The 19,732-nt window shown below is 41.9% G+C and overlaps 1 protein-coding gene across 2 annotated transcripts in view; it reads right to left on the bottom strand.

Moving 5' to 3' along the window:
• kctd12b (potassium channel tetramerisation domain containing 12b) overlaps positions 1 to 19,732 on the bottom strand; it is a 52,816-nt gene that overhangs the window by 15,503 nt on the left and 17,581 nt on the right. The window contains exon 2 of one of the 2 annotated variants that reach the window (XM_043704644.2): positions 18,415 to 18,468. The exons of the other annotated variant lie outside the window; for it this stretch is intronic. Coding sequence (XP_043560579.2) covers positions 18,415 to 18,468 — 54 coding nt within the window. The remainder of the gene's footprint in view (positions 1 to 18,414; positions 18,469 to 19,732) is intronic. 2 annotated transcript variants of the gene reach the window in all.

Below are 19,732 nucleotides of genomic sequence, written 5' to 3'. Positions count from 1 at the left end.
GCTGGACTTAGGGAGGATATTCCTGGGAATACATCCAGAGAAGTTATTTGGGTGGAACTGAGAAACAGAAGGAGATGATCACCTTTTGGGACTGTACTATAGACAACTCAATAGTCAGCAGGAAATTGAGAAACAAATTTGGAAGGAGATCTCAGATATCTGTAAGAAAAATAGGATGGTTATGGTAGGGCATTTTAACTTTCCAACCTAGTGTTAAGGGCTTGGATGGAGAGGAATTTGTTAAGTGTATACAAGAATTTTTCTGATTCAGTATGTGGATGCAACTATTAAAGAAGGAGCAAGACAGTGTCAGTGGGGGGGGGCACTTTGTGGCCAGTAATCATAATTCTATGAGTTTCAAAGCAGTGATGGAAAAGGATAGGCCGGATCAATAACTTTAAATTCCTAAGCTGGAGGAAGGCCAATTTTGATGGAATTAGGAAAGAACTTTCAAAAGTTGATTGGGGCGGATATTCGTAGGAGAAAGTGAAGACTGCAGATGCTGAAGGTCAGAGTCAAAAAGCGTGGTGCTGGAGAAGCACAGCCAATCAGGCAGTATCCAAGGAGCAGGACAGTCGACATTTTGAGCACAAGCCCTCCATCAGGAATGAGGGATGGCCCAAGGGGGCTGAGAGATAAATGGAACAGGTTGGGCTGGCGGGGGGCGGGGGGGGGGGGGGGGGGGGGGGGGGGGTGAGGGGGTGAAGGTAGCTGGGATTATGATAAGTAGATGAAGTTGGGGGTGAATGTGATATGTTGGGAGGGGGTAGAGTGGATTGGTGGGAAGGAAGATGGACAGGTAGGACAGTTCAAAGACTGTGCTGAGTTGGAAGGTTGGATCTGGGAGAAGATGGGGGGGAGGGGAAAAGAGGAAACTGGTGAAATCCACATCAATCTCATGTGGTTGGAGGGTCCCAAGGTGGAAGATGAGGTGTTCTTCCTCCAGGTGTTTGGGTGGCTAGAGAGTGTGGCAGTGGAGGAGGCCCAGGACCTGCATGTCCTTGGTGGAGTGGGAGAGGGAGAGAGAGTTGAAGTGTTCGACCACAGGGCAGTGGGTTTGTTTAGTACATGTGTCCCGGAGATATCCTCTGAAATGTTCCGTAAGTAGGCATTCTGTCTCCCCACATCAAGAATAACGGACACAGTAGATGACATGCATGGAAATACAGGTCAATCTCTGTCAGAAGGCTTTGGAGCCTTGGACAGAGGTGAGGGGGAGGTGTGGGCACAGGCTTAGTGCTTCTTGCGGTGGCAGGGAAATGTGCTGAGAGTGGAGGGTGGGTTGGTGGGGGCAAGGACCTAACAAGAGAGTCGCAGAGGGAATGGTCTCTCTAGAACGCAGATAGGGGTGGGGAGGGAAATTTATCCCTGATGGTGAGGTCTATTTGTAGGTGGCGGAGGATGTTGCAATGTATCCGCAGGTTGGTGGGATGGAAGGGGAGGATTGGGGGTTCTGTCCTTGTTACGATTGGAGGGTTGGGGTTCAAGGGCAGAGGTAGGGGAAGTGGAGGAGATGCGCTGGAGAGCATCATTAACCAAGTGGGAGGGAAAATTGCAGCCTTTGAAGAAGGAGGCCATCTGGGATGTTCTATGGTGGAATTGGTCCTCCAGGGAGTGGATGCAGCAGGAGTGGAGGAATTAGGGATAAGGGATAGTGTTTCTACAGGAAATAGGGTGGGAGGAGGTATAGTCCAGGTAGCTGTGGGAGTTGGTGGGTTTGTAGTAGATGCCTGTGTTGAGTCGGTCGCTGGAAATAGAGATGGAGAGGTCTGGGAATGGGAGGCAGGTGTCCGAGATAATCCAGATGATCTTGAGGTTGGAGTGAAAGGTGTTTTTGAAGTTAATGAACTGTTCAATCTCCTCATGGGAGCATGAGGTGATGCTGATACAGTCATCGATGTAGTGGAAGAAAAGATGGGGAATGGTGCCAGTGTAGCTACGGAAGATGGGCGGCACGGTGGGCGGCACGGTGGCACAGTGGTTAGCACTGTTGCCTCGCAGCGCCAGAGACCCGGGTTCAATTCCCGCCTCAGGCGACTGACTGTGTGGAGTTTGCACGTTCTCCCCGTGTCTGCGTGGGTTTCCTCCGGGTGCTCCGGTTTCCTCCCACAGTCCAAAGATGTGCAGGGCCAGGTGAATTGGCCATGCTAAATTGCCCGTAGTGTTAGGTAAGGGGTAAATGTAGGGGTAGGGGTATGGGTGGGTTCGCTTCGGCGGGTCGGTGTGGACTTGTTGGGCCGAAGGGCCTGTTTCCACACTGTAATGTAATCTAATCTAATCTAATCTAATCTAATCTAATCTAATCTAAAAAAGATGGACTGCTCCATGTATCCGACAAAGAGGCAGGTATAGCTGGAGCCCATGTGGTTAACCTTGGTTACCCCTTTGGTCTGGAGGAAGTGGGAGGGTTCGCAGGAGAAATGTTGAGGATGAGAACCAGTTCCGCCAGTCGAATAAGTTGTGTCAGTGGAAGGATATTGGTTGGGTGGGCAGGAGACAATGAACTGGAGGGCTTGGAGGCCTTCGTCATGGTGGATGGATGTGTACAGAGACTGTATGTCCATGGTGAAGATGAGGCATTGGGGGCCAGGGAAACAAAAGTCATGGAAGAGATGGAGGGCGTGGATCATTCACAAACGTATGTGGGGAGTTCTTGGACAAAGGGGGACAGGATGGTGTCAAGGTATGCAGAGATAAGCTCAGTGGGGCAGGAGCAGGCTGAGACGATGGGTCAACGATGGGGGCAGTCAGGTTTGTGAATTTTAGGTAGGAGGTAGAACCGGACGGTGTGGGGTTCCTGGACTATGAGGTTGCAGGCTGTTGGTGGGAAATCCCCTAAGGTAATGAAGTTGTGGATAGTCTGGGAGATGCTGGTTTGGTGATGCAAGGTGAAGTCGTGATCGTAGGAGCAATAGGAGGAAGTGTTCGCGAGTTGTCGTCTGGATTCAGTAGTGTAGAGATTGGTGCGCCAAGTACCACTGTGCCGCCCATGTCTGCTGGTTTGATGGTGAGGTTGGGGTTGAAATGGAGGGAGTGGAGGGCTGCGTATTGTGAGGGTGAGAGATTGGATTGGGTGACAGTGGTGGACAGGTTGAGGTGGTCAACGTCATGGCAGCACTTGGAAATGAAGATATCGAGAGTGGGTAACAGACCATCAGGGGATATCCAAGTGGATGGAGTATGTTGGAAACAGGAGAAAGGGTCTTCAGAGGGTGAGCAATAGTCCTGATGGAAAAAGTAAGCATTGAGGCAGAGGTTGGGGAAGAAAAGTTTGATGTCTCAATGTATGTTGAATCATTGATCCAGGAATGTAAGGGGATGAAGGTGAGGCTTTACTGAGGACTGATCATTCATCCTCAGCGAAGGGGAGGCCTGGGGGGGAATGGTAAAAACACAGCAGGGGTGGGAACGAGGACCTGGTGTGGGGCTGGAGCTGGAAGTGGGGCGGAGACTGTCACTGGGGTGGGTATGGTTATGGGATTGTGGATAACATCATCAATGGAAGTAATGCTCACCAAGGGGGTAAGTGGGGCAGAGATGGTGCCTCCGTGGCATCCACGGGGGCGGAGACTGTCTCTGAAGTGGGAATGGTTAGGGAATCATGGGTGACATCACCAATGGGTGTGACGCTCACCGTGTGGGTCGGGGGGTGGAAGCAGTGCCTTTGATGGCATTGGTGGAGGCAGAATTGATGTAATGCATGACATTCTCAATGTTGTCGGTGTTGTTCTGGTCAGTGATGTTGGTGGGGTGCAAAAGTGGCTGAGGCGGCAGCAGTTACGGGAGGGCAGAAGTGGCATGCTGGGTAGATGGACGGCATGGTGGCACAGTGGTTGGGACTGCTGCCTCACAGCGGCAGAGACCCGGGTTCAATTCCCGCCTCAGGCGACTCTCTGTGTGGAGTTTGCACATTCTCCCCATGTCTGCGTGGGTTTCCTCCGGGTGCTCAGGTTTCCTCCCACAATCCAAAAAAGAACGTGCAGGTTAGGTGAATTGACCATGCTAAATTGCCCGTAGTGTTAGGTGAAGGGGTAAATGTAGGAGAATGGGTCTGGGTGGGTTGCACTTCGGCGGGTCGGTATGGACTTGTTGGGCCGAAGGGCCTGTTTCCACACTGTAAGTAATCTAATCTAATCTAGATTTCTCATTGGTTTCAGCGGCAATGGATCTAGCAGCAGTCACAGAGGCGGTTGTCTTGCAGGCGATCACGAGGTAGTCTGGGCAGCAATCACTGAGGCAGTACAGTCGGCAGTGGCTACAGTTTGTGGGACAGCAGGGGCAGAAGTGATGTCATCGTTGCCCACCCTGGTGGTGGCTAATGGTGTCAGAGTGGTTCCGGATGTGGAACAAGCTTCTAGGATGATTGAGGAATCCCGACTTAGGGAGGTAAATACATGAAAGTTTGGGGTACTTACCTTCCTTGATGTCCGATATGGTGGAGGAAAATCTTGGACATATTTGTAGGTAAAGATATTCATAGGTAAAGGGACAGCTGGGAAGTGGGAAACTTTCAAACATGAAATAACAAGAATCCAGAGATAATACCTTCCTGTTTGGGTGAACAGCAAGGTTGGCAGATGTAGGGAATACTGGATGACGAAAGCAATTGGGGTTTTTTCTCAAGAGAAAGAAGTAAGCATATGTCAGAATTAGACAGCAGGGATTGAATGAATCCCTAGCAGAGTATAAAGGCAGTAGAAGTATACTTAAGAGGGAAATCAGGACAGCAAAAAGGGGACATGAGAAAATTTCAGGAAAAAGGGTTAAGGAAAATCCAATGGGATTCTACAAATACATTATGGACAAAAGGGTAACTACAGGGAGAATAAGGCGCCTTAAAAATCAGTAAGGTCACCTATGTGTGGAACTGCCGGAGTTGGGGGAGCTATTAAATGAGTATTTTGCATCAGTGTTTACTGTGAAGAAGGATATGAAAGATAAAGAACATGGAGAAATAAATAGCGACATGTTGAAAACTGTCCAAATTATAGAGGAGGAGCCGCTGAACATATTAAAACGGATAAAGGTGGATAAATCCCTGGGGTCCGATCAAGTGTACCCTAGAACTCTGTGGGAAGCTACGGAAGTGATTGCTGGGCCTCTTGCTGAGATATTTGGATAATCGATAGCCACAGGGCAGGTGCCAGAAGACTAGAGGTAAGCTAATGTGGTGCCACCATATAAAAAAAGTGCTCAGGAAAAACTAGGGAACTATAGACCGGTGAGCCTGACATCAGTGGTGGGCAAGTTGTCGGAGGGGATCCTGAGTGACAGGATTTACACGTATTTGGAAAGGTAAAGAACGATTCGGGATAAACAACATGGCTTTGTGCTTGAGAAATTGTGTCTCACTAACTTGATTGCATTTTTTTGGAAAAGTAACAAAAAGGATTGATGAAGACAGAGTAGTGGACATGATTTCTGAGGACTTCAGTAAGGCATTCAACAAGATTTCTCACAGTAGACTGGTTTGCAAGATTAGATCACACAAAATACAGGGAGAACTAGCCATTTGGATGCAGAACTGGCTCGGTGGTAGGAAACAGAGGATGGTGATGGAGGATTGCTTTTCAGACTTGAGGCCTGTGACCAGTGGTGTGCCACAAGCATTGGTATTGGGTCCACTACATTTTGTCATTTATATAAATGATTTGGATGTGAATATAGGAGGTATGGTTAGTACGCTTGCAGATGACACCACAATTGTGGTGTAGTGGACAGCAAAGCTGGTTACCTCAGAGTACAATGATGTCTTGAACAGATGGGCCGGTGGCCTGAGGAGTGGTGGATGGAGTTCAATTTAGATAAATATGAGGTGCTACATTTTGGAAGGGCAAATCAGGGCAGGACTTACACACATAATGCTCGGGTCCTGGGAAGTGTTGCTGAACAAAGAGACCTTGGTGTGCAGGTTCAAAGTCATTGAAAGTCGAGTCGCAGATGGATAGGATAGTGAAGGCGGTGTTTGGTACGCTTGCCTTTATTGGTCAGTGCATTAAGTATAGGAGTTAGGTGGTCATGTTGCAGCCATACAGGACATTGGTTCAGCCACTTTTGGAATACGGCAGGTTCTGGTTTCCCTGCTATAGGAAGGATGTTGTGAAACTTGAAAAAGTTTAGAAAATATTTGCAAGAATGTTGCCAGAGTTGGAGTGTCTGAGCTATAGGGAGACACTAAATAGACTGTGGCTATTTTCCCCGGAGTGTCGGAGGCTGAAGAATGACCTTATAGATGTTTATAAAACTGTGAGAAGCATAGATAGGGTGAATAACCAAGGTAGTTTCCCCAGGATAGCAGAGTCCAAAACTAGAGGGCATAGGTTTAAGGTGAGAAGGAAAAGATTTTAAAGGGATCTAAGGGGCAACGTTTTCATGTAGAGGTGGTATGTGTATGGAATCAGCAGCCAGAGGAAGTGGTGGAGACTGGTACAATTACAACATTTAAAAGGAATCTGGATAGGTATATAATAGATTAGAATGGTGCTGGAAAAGCACAGCAGTTCAGGCAGCATCCGAGGAGCAGTAAAATCGACGTTTCAGGCAAAAGCCCTTCATCAGGAATTTTACCTTTTTACCAAGGTATATAATAGGAAGGGCTTAGAGAGTTATGGGCCAAATACTGGCAATTGAGTCTAGATTACTTTAGGATGTTTGGTCAGCATGGATGAGTTGGACTGAAGGATTGGTTTCCATACTGTACAGCTCTATGACTACAGAACTCTATGACTTAATGACAAATTTTACATTATATCACTCCTGAGGAGTGCCTTAGAATGATTAATCACATTAAATATGCAATATAAATGCAGTTAGCAACATTTTTGGCTGTAATACTGTATAATTGGTCATAATCTATCCCACAAAATCAATATACTCCTCTAAACATGAGATTTATGAGTCCTACATAACCCAATAATCTTGTTATAATGAATGCAGAATATTTAAGAACCACCTGCTTACGTACCAGCATGTCAGAATCCCTACTCATTGGATTAGTATAATTATATCATTATGTAATATGAAATAAACTTTCTCTCTGGCCTTGGTGGAAGGGACTCAAACAACCACACAAAATTCAGCCCAAATAGTTTAGTATTTGATTTCAAACCAATACGGATATCAGAGCAAAGACATTCAAGTTTGGAAAACTCTGCTTGTTCAACATGCAGATTTCTGAGACCTTTTTAAGGGACTGTTTGGGCATTTACACATTTCTTCCCATGTCCAGAGCTTCACTTTTTACTCCTAATTGCCCAGGGAGTGCCAGTAATGACCTGACATTGCCTTAATAACTAAGGATACTACTAATCACTTGTTAAATTTAGTATTGACAGTTGTAGAGGCTCAAGATGGTCACATCACTGTCCGCATGTGGAGGTATGGCATCATCAAGTCATATGATCTCATAACAAGTCAGGTTACATGCAATCCTATAACTTTATGAGGTTCTGGTAGATCAACATCACAGCTGCATATTTCCCTTTCAAGGATGATTGATCTTCTTTCAAGCACTTTATCTATAATAACCACTAAAATCTGGAACAGATCCAAATTGCAGATTTATCGTTTGTAGAAGGACTCACTGCATTTGCCATTAATATTAAGTGAAGATTTAGCAAGAAAGCCATTAATACAGAATAAAATGCTGGTACTGATTTTGGCAGTCAATTATTTTAACGAATAGATTATATAGTAATGTGTTAGATCCATTTGATGTTTAAGATCTGCAGCAGCACCAGAAGCAGCAGCAACGGTAGTAGCAACTGGTCAATGGACTGAGTCAGGAGATTTCAAGGACATAGCAAACAATAAAAGGTGATTAATTAACAGAAAAGGGGCAAAGGATGCAGAGACCTGTTGCAAGTTTAACCCACAGAACGTATAATGCATAAAACAAAATTAGATTTGATGAAGCACTTCATTTTCAGGAGAGCATTTTCTCATGTTAGATTACTATTTCATTTTAAAGTGATTAGAGATGTCCAGTCAAATTCATTTTATACTGACTAATTTACTCAACACCCAACTTTTTCATTTTGATCAGGTCCTTGTTTGTCTAGGATTAGGTTTTGGATCCTATTTCACACACACCGATTACAATGCATGGAGAAGTGAGTAGGTGTGGCTAAGATGAGCACTTTTCAATGTTAGTCAGATACTTTTATCACTAGTTTAGTCATACAATTATGTTCTGGGGACCCAACTTCAAATATCACCATGGCAGATGGTCAAATTTGAAGTCAATAAAAAAAATCTGAAATTAAACATCTAATAATGACTATAAAACTATTTTGATTGTCAGAAAAAACCCACCTGATTCAATAAAGTCCACTAGAGAAGGGAACTACTTGCCTGGCCTACCAGAGACAAAGTCCTGCCTTCACATTGAGAATATCTTGCATTATGTAGTGTGATTCTATCACTGTACTAAATGGGGCAGATTTCAGATGGTTCTGTAAAACTCCAAGCTGAGCATCAGTGAGGCACTTTGGGGCATCAGCTGCTGCAGAATCATATACCAATGTGATCTGCTACCTCATGACCTGGTATCTGACAGACAGAGCTAAGTGATTCTACAACCAACAAATCTGATCTAAGCTCTGCACTACTGCAATACCTAGTTGTGAATGGTGATGGCCAAATAAACAACTCCCCATCCTCAATAATGAGATATTCCAGCGCATCAGTGTAAAAGATAAGGCTGAAGCATTTGCAACCATCTTCAGCCAGAAGTGTCAAGTTGGTGATATATCTCGACCTCTCCAAGACGTTCAACATGAAAATAGTGGTGTAGTAAATAGCAAGAAGGTAAGCTCTAGATTACAGACTGATGTAGATAGGCTGGTAAGATAAGCTGAACATTGACAAACAAGGCCACTTCGCTCTTGATCTCATTATTGCCTTCAGTCAGAAAAAGACAAAAAAGTTGAATTCCAGAGGTGAGATAGGAATGACTACAGTTAATACCAAAGCTGTATTTGATGTAGTGTAACATCAAGAAGCCATAGCAATACTGCAGTCAATAATTAGAGAGAAAACCTTTCACTGCTTAGAGTCATATTTGGCATAAAGACTATTGTTGGAGGTCAATTAGCTTGTCTCCAACACAGCTATGCTGATGTTCCTCAGTGGACTGTCCTAGGCCCAACCATTGTTAGTGACTTCTTCAATATTTTTCCTCTACTACAAGATCAAAGGTGAGGATAATCTCTGAGTGCACAAAATTCTGCATCATTCAAACTCCTTAGATACTAAAACAGTCCATGTCCAAATGCAGTAAGACTTGGCAATATCCATGTCTGGGTTGAAAAGTGGCAAGTAACATTCATGCCACTCAAATGTCAGGTACTAATGATTAACAATGCGATAGAACCTAACCATTATCTCTTGCTATTTAATGGCAATACCATATATCCACTATTATTTGCTATTAGAAAAATGAGGGGAGATCTCATAGAAACCTATAAAATTCTAACAGGACTAGATGGAAGAAATGTAGAAAAGATATTCCCAGTTACCAGACTGCAGAGAACCAGATCATGGTTTAAGGGTACAGGGTAGGCCCTGTAGGACTGAGATGAGGAGAATTTTCTTCACCCAGAGGTTGGTGAGCCCATGGAATACTTTGTCATAAAAAGCAGTTTAGGCCAAAACATTGAATGCTTTCAAAAAGGTGTTAGATATAGTTCATGGACCAAACGTATCAAATAGTATGGGGAGAAAGTAGGAACAGGATATTGAGTTGGATGATATTAATTTTAAAAAAAGCTCAAAGAGCTGAATAGCCTACTTCCACTCCAATATTTTATATTTCCATGTTTGACTGGATGAGTGCAACTCCAAGAACACTTAGAAGCTTCACACCATCCATGCAAAACAGTCTCCACTTGATTAGCATCACATCCACAGACATTCATTACTTCGACAACTGACACTCACTAGCAGCAGTATATACCCTCTACAAAATAAACTGCAGAATTTCACCATGGTTCTTTGTATAGCACCTTCCAAACACATGACCACTTACATATAGAAGGACAAGGGCAGCAGATACATTGAAATGCCACCACTTGCAAGGCTCTGCCCACCCCCAAGTTACTCACCATCTTGAATTGGATTTGTATCGCTTTTGCTTACTTTTCTGGGTTAAAGTCTGGAGCTCCCTCCCTAATAGCAATGTGAGTCTATTTCCAGCACGTGGCTTGCAGCAATTCAAGAAGGCACTTCACCACCAGCTTCTAAAGGAAATACAGGGATGGAGAATAAATACTGGCCTAGACAGTAATATTCCATAACTTAATTTTTAAAAATTGATGTGTTACTCCCACAAAACCCATCACCAATTACCCTGCCCCAAGTGGTCCATTCATTTCAGAGGTCTATTCAAGGTGAGTACAGATATAATGCTGAAGAGGAGAATATCTTGTTCTCAAGTTTAGCATGAATGAACAGAACTATAACACCTAAGTTAAACCAAGTACTTCCAGAACGAGACCAAAACGCTTTTACAGGGAATTAGAAAGAATGAAGTATTTTGGTTCGAGATCAAGTAAAAATCAGGTTAAAAATTAAAAAATGTAAATTAGCTGCACATTGAACTATGGATAAGTTTGAAAAATCCAAGGGAGCGGTATCACCATTCACAGCATCAATTTTTATTTCTATTTCGAATGTACAATATTAACTGCCAATGAAGAGATTCCATTTTGAATATATGGACTCAGAATATTTTTGTGCTTTTTACGTTGTAGATGCTTTAGAACTACAAAATATTTTTTGCAATATTTTACAATAAGTTAATAATATCAGCAATAAACCAAGGGCTAAGATTCCAATCAAATCTTGTTCAGGGAAAGACCATAATTTTCTGCATTATGTGGTGAGGTTTGCTACAAATTGAGCTCCTGAGTGCACTGTAGGTTGCTGTGAAGCAGAGTTCAGATACTTCAACCCAAACATCAAAATTAATAAGAATAAAACCAACAATTTCTATTAAATCTTTGCATTCTAATAGTGTCCACCTGTTTCTGGGATAACCTGGTTAGTTCATAGCATCTTAATCTACTTCTGCTGAAGCAAGAAAGGAAGAAACAACACATCTGTTGAGCATTCCGTTGCTGGCCAAACTTTTATTGAAGGCCTCAGAGCTACATAAATTTGCTGAGGGATATCCGTAGAGACATAACATCATAGAATCATAGAGATGTAGAGCACAGAAACAGAACCTCAGTCCAACTTGTCCATGCCAACGAGATATCCTAAATAAATCTAGTCCCATTTGCCAGCATTTGGCCTATGTCCCTCTAAATCCTTCCTATCATATGCCCATTCAGATGCTTTATAAATACTATAATTGTACCAGCCTCCACCATTTCCTCTGGCAGTTTGTTCTATACATGCAATGCCTTTTGTGTGAAAATGTTGCCCCTTAGATCCCTTTTTAATTTTTTCCCTTCTCACGTTGAAACTCTGCCCTTTAGTTTTCAACTCCCCTAGCCCTGGGAAACACTTTGTTTATTTACCCTACCCATGCCCCTAATGTTTTCATAAACCTGTTTCAGGTCATCCCTCAGCCTCCAACGTTCCAAGGAAAATAGCCCCAGCCTATTCAGCCTCTCTCTATAGTTCAAGCCCTTCAACCCTAGCAACATCCTTGTAAATCTTTTCTGAACCCTTTCAAGTTTCACAACTTCCTCCCTACAGCAACGAGACCAGAATTGGATGCAGTACTCCAATAATGGTGTAACCAATGTTCTGTACAACCACAACATGACTTCCCAACTCCTATATTCAATGCACTAACCAATAAAGGCATGCATAGCAAATGCCTTCTTCACTATCCTATCGACCTGTGACTTCACTTTCGAGGTGCTATGAACCTTCACATCCAATGTTTCTTTGTTCAGCAACACACTCCAAGACTCTACCATTAAGTGCATATGTCCTGCCCTGATTTGCCTTTCCAAAATGCAGCACCTCACATTTATCTAAATTAAACTCCATCCACTACTCCTCAGGCCACTGGCCCATCTGAGGTAATTAGCTTAGCTGTCCACTACACCATCAATTTTGGTGTCATCTGCAAACTTACTAATCATACTTCCTATGTTCACATCCAAATCATTTATATAAATGACAAAAAGCAGTGGACCCAGCACCAAATCCTTGTGGCTCGCTGCTGGTCACAGGTCTCCATTCTGAAAAGCAACCTTGCACCACCACCCTCTGTCTGCTACCTTTGAGCCAGTTCTGTATCCAAATGGCTAGTTCTCCCTGTAGTCTGTGTGATCTAATCTTGCTAACCATTCTACCACAAGGAACCTTGTTGAACGCTTTGTCAAAGTCCATAGAGATCACGTCCATGCTCAGCCCTCATTAATCCTCTTATCTTCAAAACACTCAATCAAGTTTGTGAGATACAATTTCCCATGCACAATAACTTGTTGACTATCCCTAATCAGTCCTTGCCTTTCCAAATGCATGTAAATCCTGTCCGTCAGGATTCACTCCAACAGCTTGCTCACCACCAATTCAGGCTTACTGGTCGATAATTGCCTGGCTTTTACTTATCACCTTTCTTAAATAGTGGCACCATATTAGTCAACCTCCAGTCTTCCAGCAACTGCCCTGTGGCTATTGATGATACAAATATCTCAGCAAGGGCCCCAGTAATCACTTCCCTAGCTTCCCACAGAGCTCTAGGGTACACTCGGTCAAGTCTCGGGAATTTATCCACCCATATGCACTTTAAGACATTCAGCACCTCCTCCTCTGTAATATTGACACTTTTTCAAGATATTGCTATTTATTTTCCCACGTTCTCTATCTTCCATATCCTCCTCCACAGTAAACATTGATGCAAAATCTCCCCCACATCTTCTGCAGTTCCACACATAGGTGGCCCTGCTGATCTTTAAGGGGCCCTATTTTCTCCCTAGTTACCCCTTTGTCCTTAATGTATGTGTAGAATTCCTTTAGGTTCTCCTTAACTCTATTTGCCAAAGCTATCTCAAGTCCCCTTTTTGCTCTCTTGATTTACCTCTTACTCCTACTGCCTTTATACTCTGCTAGGGATTCATTCGATCCCTGCTGTCTATATCTGACAAATGCTTCCTTCTTATTCTGAACCAAAACATCAATTTCTCTAGTAATCCAGCATTCCCTACACCTACCAGTCTTCCTTTCACCCTGACAAGAACATACGCTTTCTGGACTCTCGTTATCTCATGTTTGAAGGCTTCCATTTTCCAACCATCCCTTTACCCGTGAATATCCACTCCCAATCAACTTTTGAAAGTTCCTGCCTAATACCGTCGAAATTGGCCTTCTTCCAGTTTAAAATGTTAACTTTTAGATCCAGTTGATCCTTTTCCATCACTATTTTGAAACTAATAGAATTATGATCACTGACTTCAAAGTGCTCCCCCACTGACTCTTGGGCACCTCAAGAGTAGGAAAAGTTTTGCACCTTCTCTAGTAGGTACATCCACATACTGTATCAGAAAAATATTATTGTTCAAACTTAACAAATTTCTCTCCATCCAAGCCTTTACACTATGGCAGAACCAGTCTAAGTTTGGAAAGTTAAAATCCCTTACCATAACTACCCTATTTTTGTTACAGATAACTGAAATCTCCTCACAAATTTGTTTCCCACTTTCCTGCTGACTATTGGGTTATCTTTAGTACTTTCGCAAAAAGGTGATCATCCGTTTCTATTTCTCCCAAATAACTAGCCGTTTCACCCAAATAACTAGCCTGAACATATTTCCAGGAATATCCTCCCTAAGTACAGCCACAATGTTATCCCTAATCAAAAACACCATGCCCCCTCCTGTCTTGCCTCCCTTTCTACACTTCCTAAAGCATCTATACCCTGGAATATTAACTTGCCATGTCTCCGTGATTGCTATGATATCCCAGTCCCATGTTCCCAAACATGCCCTGAGTTCATCTGCCTTGCCTATTAGGCCTCTTGCACTGAAATAAATGCAATTGGTAGGTCCTATCTCATTCTCTGCTTTGTTCCTGCTTGCTTGGAACCTCATTACATTAGAGCCAACCTCAGTACAGAAACCTAGCTGTCAGTGCTACATTCCTCTTAGAGTCCATCATCCCCTACAGTTTCTAAAACAGCATACTTGTTTGAGATGGAGATAGCCATAGGAGACTCCTGCACTACCTGTGTCCCTCTCCAAGCTTTCCTGGATGTCTCCCATCTACCTTACTGTAACTTTGGTTTATTTCCCTCCCTGCAACTATTATCAATCACACCCACTAGCTCCTGTAAATTCCTCACTCCCTCTAACTGCCACTCCAAACTATCCATGTGATCCGATAAGATTTGCAATCAAACATACTTCCTGTAGCCATAATCATCAGTATCATAGAAACTTCCAAATCTCACACATCCAACAGGAAGAGCACATCTATTTGTATCTTAACGATCTATGTACCCAGAAAAAAGCACAGCCATATTACTCTTAAAAACACTGCTCCATGCTAGCTTAGTATCTTTGTTTTTAATATTTTAAAAGTTTAATCAAGAGACAGATCTCCATAAAAACATACAATCAAAAAAGAATCCACTCTACTCACTATTGTGGACATACAAAAATCAATATGATTACACTTAAAAACTAGCCACTTAGCTGCTGCCCTGCTGTGAACTCTCCCACACAGGTTTCTCCAAGATCAGCTGTGAATTTCTTAGAATGAACTCTAATATCCAGAGATACTTGAAGCCAAACAGCAAATGCAGCAGCTATGGAGATTCACTGCTGGGTCAGACTGTAGTATAGATTACTTTCTCCAACTGAATCACTTCTTATATGGTCACTACCTTTGCCTCCCTTTCTCCTTTTTAAAGTGTCGTGGTTTTCATCTTTTTTTCCAAAAAGTTCCAAACCAATGCAACAGCTTATAAAGCTGCAATTACTGCTTTTCGAATTTGAGGAAATCAAACCAACACTGAAATTACCGCAAAAAAGGAGCAGCCACAAGTTTTTCCCTTCCTCCATCTTGGATTACCCAGAATCTATTTCAATAATATTGAACTAAACAGTAAATCATCCCTGATCATTTTATGAACACCACTAATCTTGAGTTATATCATTAAACTTGTTTCTGGAGTAACTAACTCATTCAGGCTTGAATTTGCAAACAGGCTTGAAATCCCTAGTTCTGAAACAACAATCGAGCACTAACATAGCTAACTCATCAGTTATCACATACATTTACTGAGCTGCTCTTCTTATTAAAGATTTAAAGCTTATTAGTCGTGTTAAGAAGAGAGTATTTGATCCACTTGGAACCACAGTTTGCTCTATTTAACAAGAGTCTCACTTGCTGATAGAACAGTTGAAGTCATTGAGAATATGTTCCAGTATATTGAGTGGCACTATCGTTCTGCCAAACAGGATAGACTTTGCTTTGCTAAATGGGATAGACTTTGCCCTGCTAAACAGGCTAGACTTTGAAAATAACTTGCAACCAAAAATCCATAATGCTGTGGGCCACTGGCATCTGCAGAATTGCATTCCAACACAATCTGTAACTGCATGGCATGGCATACAACCCACCCTATTGTTACCATGACGCCAGGGGATCAACACTCGTTAAATGAAGTGTACCTCAGGAAATGCCAGCAGCAGGACCAAGCATTCCTAAAAATGAAGTGTCAACCCGGTAAAAATACAAAACTAGATAACATATATGACAAACAGCATAAGATACAAGTGATTGACAGAGCTAAGTAATCCAATAATCAATTAATCAGATCTGAGCTCTGCAATCGTGCTGTGTGTTCTGCCTTAAATGATGGTGGACAATTAAACAACGTGCTGGAAGGGTAGAATCCACAAATTTCTCTATGTTCAATGATGGGGGAGATCAGGAAAATGTTAAAGCTCATGCATTTGCAGAGTCGATGATCCATTAGCCTCCTGCAGTGACCAAGCAGACACCTGATCTTAGATTGCACCCCAGACTGTGTGCAGATGCTGTTCTAGACTGACTGAACCAGGAACCCCTGACTGACATATATCCCTCTCAACATCACTAAGGACTTCTTCCCTTGACTTTGAGAAATGGCCATTTGGTTGAGCATCACACAGTGCAGTTGCCATGCAGTTTGTTGGCACATGCTGTCGGTGACAATTTGTAGTTGCATCATGCTATTCAGTAACATGCACACCCCTTAGACTGATGACATCTGACAAGCACGACAAACTGCCTGACTTTGTGACTACACTAAACTGCAAAGCAAGACAGAAGTATTGTGCGCTTTTAAAGAGCAGCTGAAGGGACAAAGGGCTGAAAGGCAAGTCAATGTAGGGATAATGTGAGCATCCAGGTAAGTGCACTGTGAGTACGCACCAAGAAAGCAAGCGAGCAGTCCTGTCTTGCAGCCATACAATGGTTGAATCCAAGACCTGGGCTCCTGTGCACAGGGTATCCATTCAGTGGCATTGCAATGATCGTTGCCAGTATGCGCAAAAAGTGTAGCATTATGATGCATAAGTGTCCTATAGATAGACTGGAGCTGTGTCATGATGCTGTAAAAGGCTGGCATATATTGGATGCCAGTGTCCATGGATGTGGGATGTTTGCAGAGACTGCTCAAGCATGTGTATTGAGATATTGGTTACAGGTGTCCAAGATGGCCAGAGGAGCAAGCAGTGAGATGCAATTGCAAGATATCCTTTCTCATATTTATATTAAGAATTCTAGGCATCCAGTTTCTATCTGACAGTTGGTAAAATAGGATCCTGCAAATTTTGAGGTGAGATTCAGTATAAGTGATGGTGGTAATTAGCAATAGTCCTCATTAATATGCATCTCACTATTCTTTAGCAGGAATCTTGTCCCACTGTCTGGAACTTAGTTGGAAAATTCAACTTGTTCTTGAAGTTGAGAAAGGCCTCACTGTGATTCTGCCAGATTTCTCAATGTAGCCTGTCATTCAGGCTGCTATAGATTCTTCCCGATGGGGCCAGACTTAGAAAATCACCAATCAATACTATTTCAACAGCTGCTTTTGATCTGTAGAAGAAAAACAGATTTGCAGGTAAGAACTGGAAGATCTTTTCTCTCTCCTTACCTGATTCGGTTATCATATCAAAAACAGTACCTGATATAAAAGCAAACTGGGGAAACAACCATTCACCAAGGTCTCAAAGATACCTGCAAGGGTCAATATTGTTGAAGATATCAGTCATCAAATAATCATCTGTGCCCTCAGGTTAAAAATCCAAACCTTCTATCATGAGTTCAGAAATATTTTGACCAATGGCTCCACTATCTCTGCAGATGTAATCTCCTTCGATGCTGGTCATCAGTTCTCAATGGCTTTCCTGACTCTAGTCCCAACAGTTTATTAAATAGTTTATCCCTGAGAATAGAAACTTACAAAATCTTTACACCTTGAATATTGAGTTGATAGTCTTGGGCAGTCTGTGCTCCCAAAAGACCATTCTTTCAAAGATGGTGATTCAGATAGTTCCACAGGTAGTGCTATTGTTGTAGCACTTAGCCTGTGTGATCATTCTACATGTGTGAAGCATCCCTGGGAACATTAAAGTTGAGTCTAAGCTTGCTGTTATCACACATAAGCATGTACAATTATAGCAAAAAGGCCTAGATAGCAACATATGGCAAGATCCATGACTGACATTTGATCCTTGCCTTTTGAAACTCATACAGTTGTTAATTATAATGCTTTCTGTTCCAATTATCTCAGCTTGAATTCATAAACTCAGAACAGATCAGGAATTAAACCTATGACTTTCTCAGCATTTATATCGTTCAAAACAGTGTAATTTCCAGTGGAGCGAGAAAGGGAGCCACAGTTAAATTTGAGCACTATTTAATAGGCTGATGAATGAACGTGCGTAAAATCCTTATGCTATTTCTCAAAGTTGTTAATCCCTTTGAAATAAGTTTAACAACTGTATAAAAACAGCATGTATGGAATTTTACATTTTAAACATTCCTCAGCAGATTTTAATTCATTTACCCAAAGATAACAAATTAGTTTTTAAGATAGGTTATCTAGATCCATTAGGCACAAAAGAACAATGTTCTCTGAAGCACCTTTGTTAAGCATTGTAAAGGTATTTTTCAATTAAAATAGTTGAAGATAAACCAAAATAGAATAATGAAGACAAAAGTAAACCATTCTATCAATTTTATAGATTTTCACCTTACTCATAATACGGAATGTCACAAAGAGAGGAGAGAACATATGTTAGTTAATATTAATTGTCTTTTAGATTGTAGCAGGAAGGAAAACTGAGGGCAGCAAGCAAATCCAGTTTTGAGGTAAGAAAAAAGAAGTCTGCATTAGAAATTAAACATGATAAAAACACACCCTAGTCACATGCATAAGTTTTGTTTCATTGTTGTGTTTGTTACCTGCTCTGCTGAGTTGATTGGTGATATCCATCTGACTCCAACAGTTTGGAGAACCTGTTTAGAAAAAAAACCCAAGATACAGCTTGACAGCTATATTAAAGCATTTTTGCTCCTGCAGTAAACAAATGCATCAATATCAAAAGGTCATATCAGTGCTTCAATCCTATTTGTTATGTATTGTGTTTGAATTGTCCACTTCAAACAATGACTCCATTGTATTTGTAACTTCAGGAAGTGTACAGTCCAGAAAAAAATCTTGCCTAAAACTATAAACAAAAACCTTCCAGAAAAGTGTCACAAAGAAAATAATGCCTCAACTTTTAGTTGACAGCTTTTGTGGTCCACAGCCATGAAGATTATCTTTTCGTTTTTTTTTCCAGAATGAATTCATAGATAGAAAACTATTTATTTTCAATCCAATTCTGTAACAACGTATTATTTTTTCCAGTGCAGTTTCCAAATCCACAAAGTATATAGAATTGTGGAGTAAAGTGTATTTATGTCGATCTTTAAGCAGTGATTACAAGCATAATATTTTATTGTTGAGATTTCTAATTGATCCAAATTGTACCACTTAAAATGTCATCATCGGCTATTTTGCATGATTGGATTGAAAATTAGTTTTACACCAGAATGATAGAAGCAGTGTGTGATTTATATACATTTTAGAGTTATTTAGTTGAGAGTTTGGATTTTGAACTAGTGACATGTGGATTTTGTGATGTGTGCATAAGGAGATTTAATGATATACTTTTTAGTTTTTTGAAGGCCTTTTCTTTTCAAACAAAGTATGACAGATATAACTCCTGGAATGAAAATGGGAATTTGTTTGCATTAGGAGAGTTTTATGACCAGATAAACATTGAAGAGCATGAGGTTTAGGGGATAACACCCGTAGCTTAGACGGTTTTTCTCAGTTTGCAATCAGTCCCGGTTGATATTGCATATATTGAGGTTGATTTTTGGAAAAGCATAGTTTCATTAGAGATACAGGGTAGTCAGCATGGCTTTGTGAGGGGCAGGTCATGCCTCACAAACCAGATTGAATTCTTTGAGGATGTGGCAAAACACCATATCCACTGCTACACCATTGATGAAGATATAGCAGTGGATACGGTGTACATGGATTTTAGCAAATCATTTGATAAGGTTCCCCATGGTAGCCTCGTTCAGAAAGGAGATATGGGATACAGGGAAATTTGGCTGTCAGTATACAGAATTGACTGGCCCATAGAAGACAGAGGGTGGTAGTAAATGGAAAGTATTCAGCCTGTAGCTCAGTGACCAGTGATGTTCTGCAGGGATCTGTTCTGGGACC

Source organism: Chiloscyllium plagiosum, unplaced genomic scaffold (genome assembly GCF_037043375.1).
Source record: "Chiloscyllium plagiosum isolate Xiang-an unplaced genomic scaffold, Cpla_swu_hap1 HiC_scaffold_11, whole genome shotgun sequence".
Lineage (NCBI taxonomy): Eukaryota > Metazoa > Chordata > Chondrichthyes > Orectolobiformes > Hemiscylliidae > Chiloscyllium > Chiloscyllium plagiosum.
This window is presented reverse-complemented; position numbering and strand designations above follow the sequence as displayed.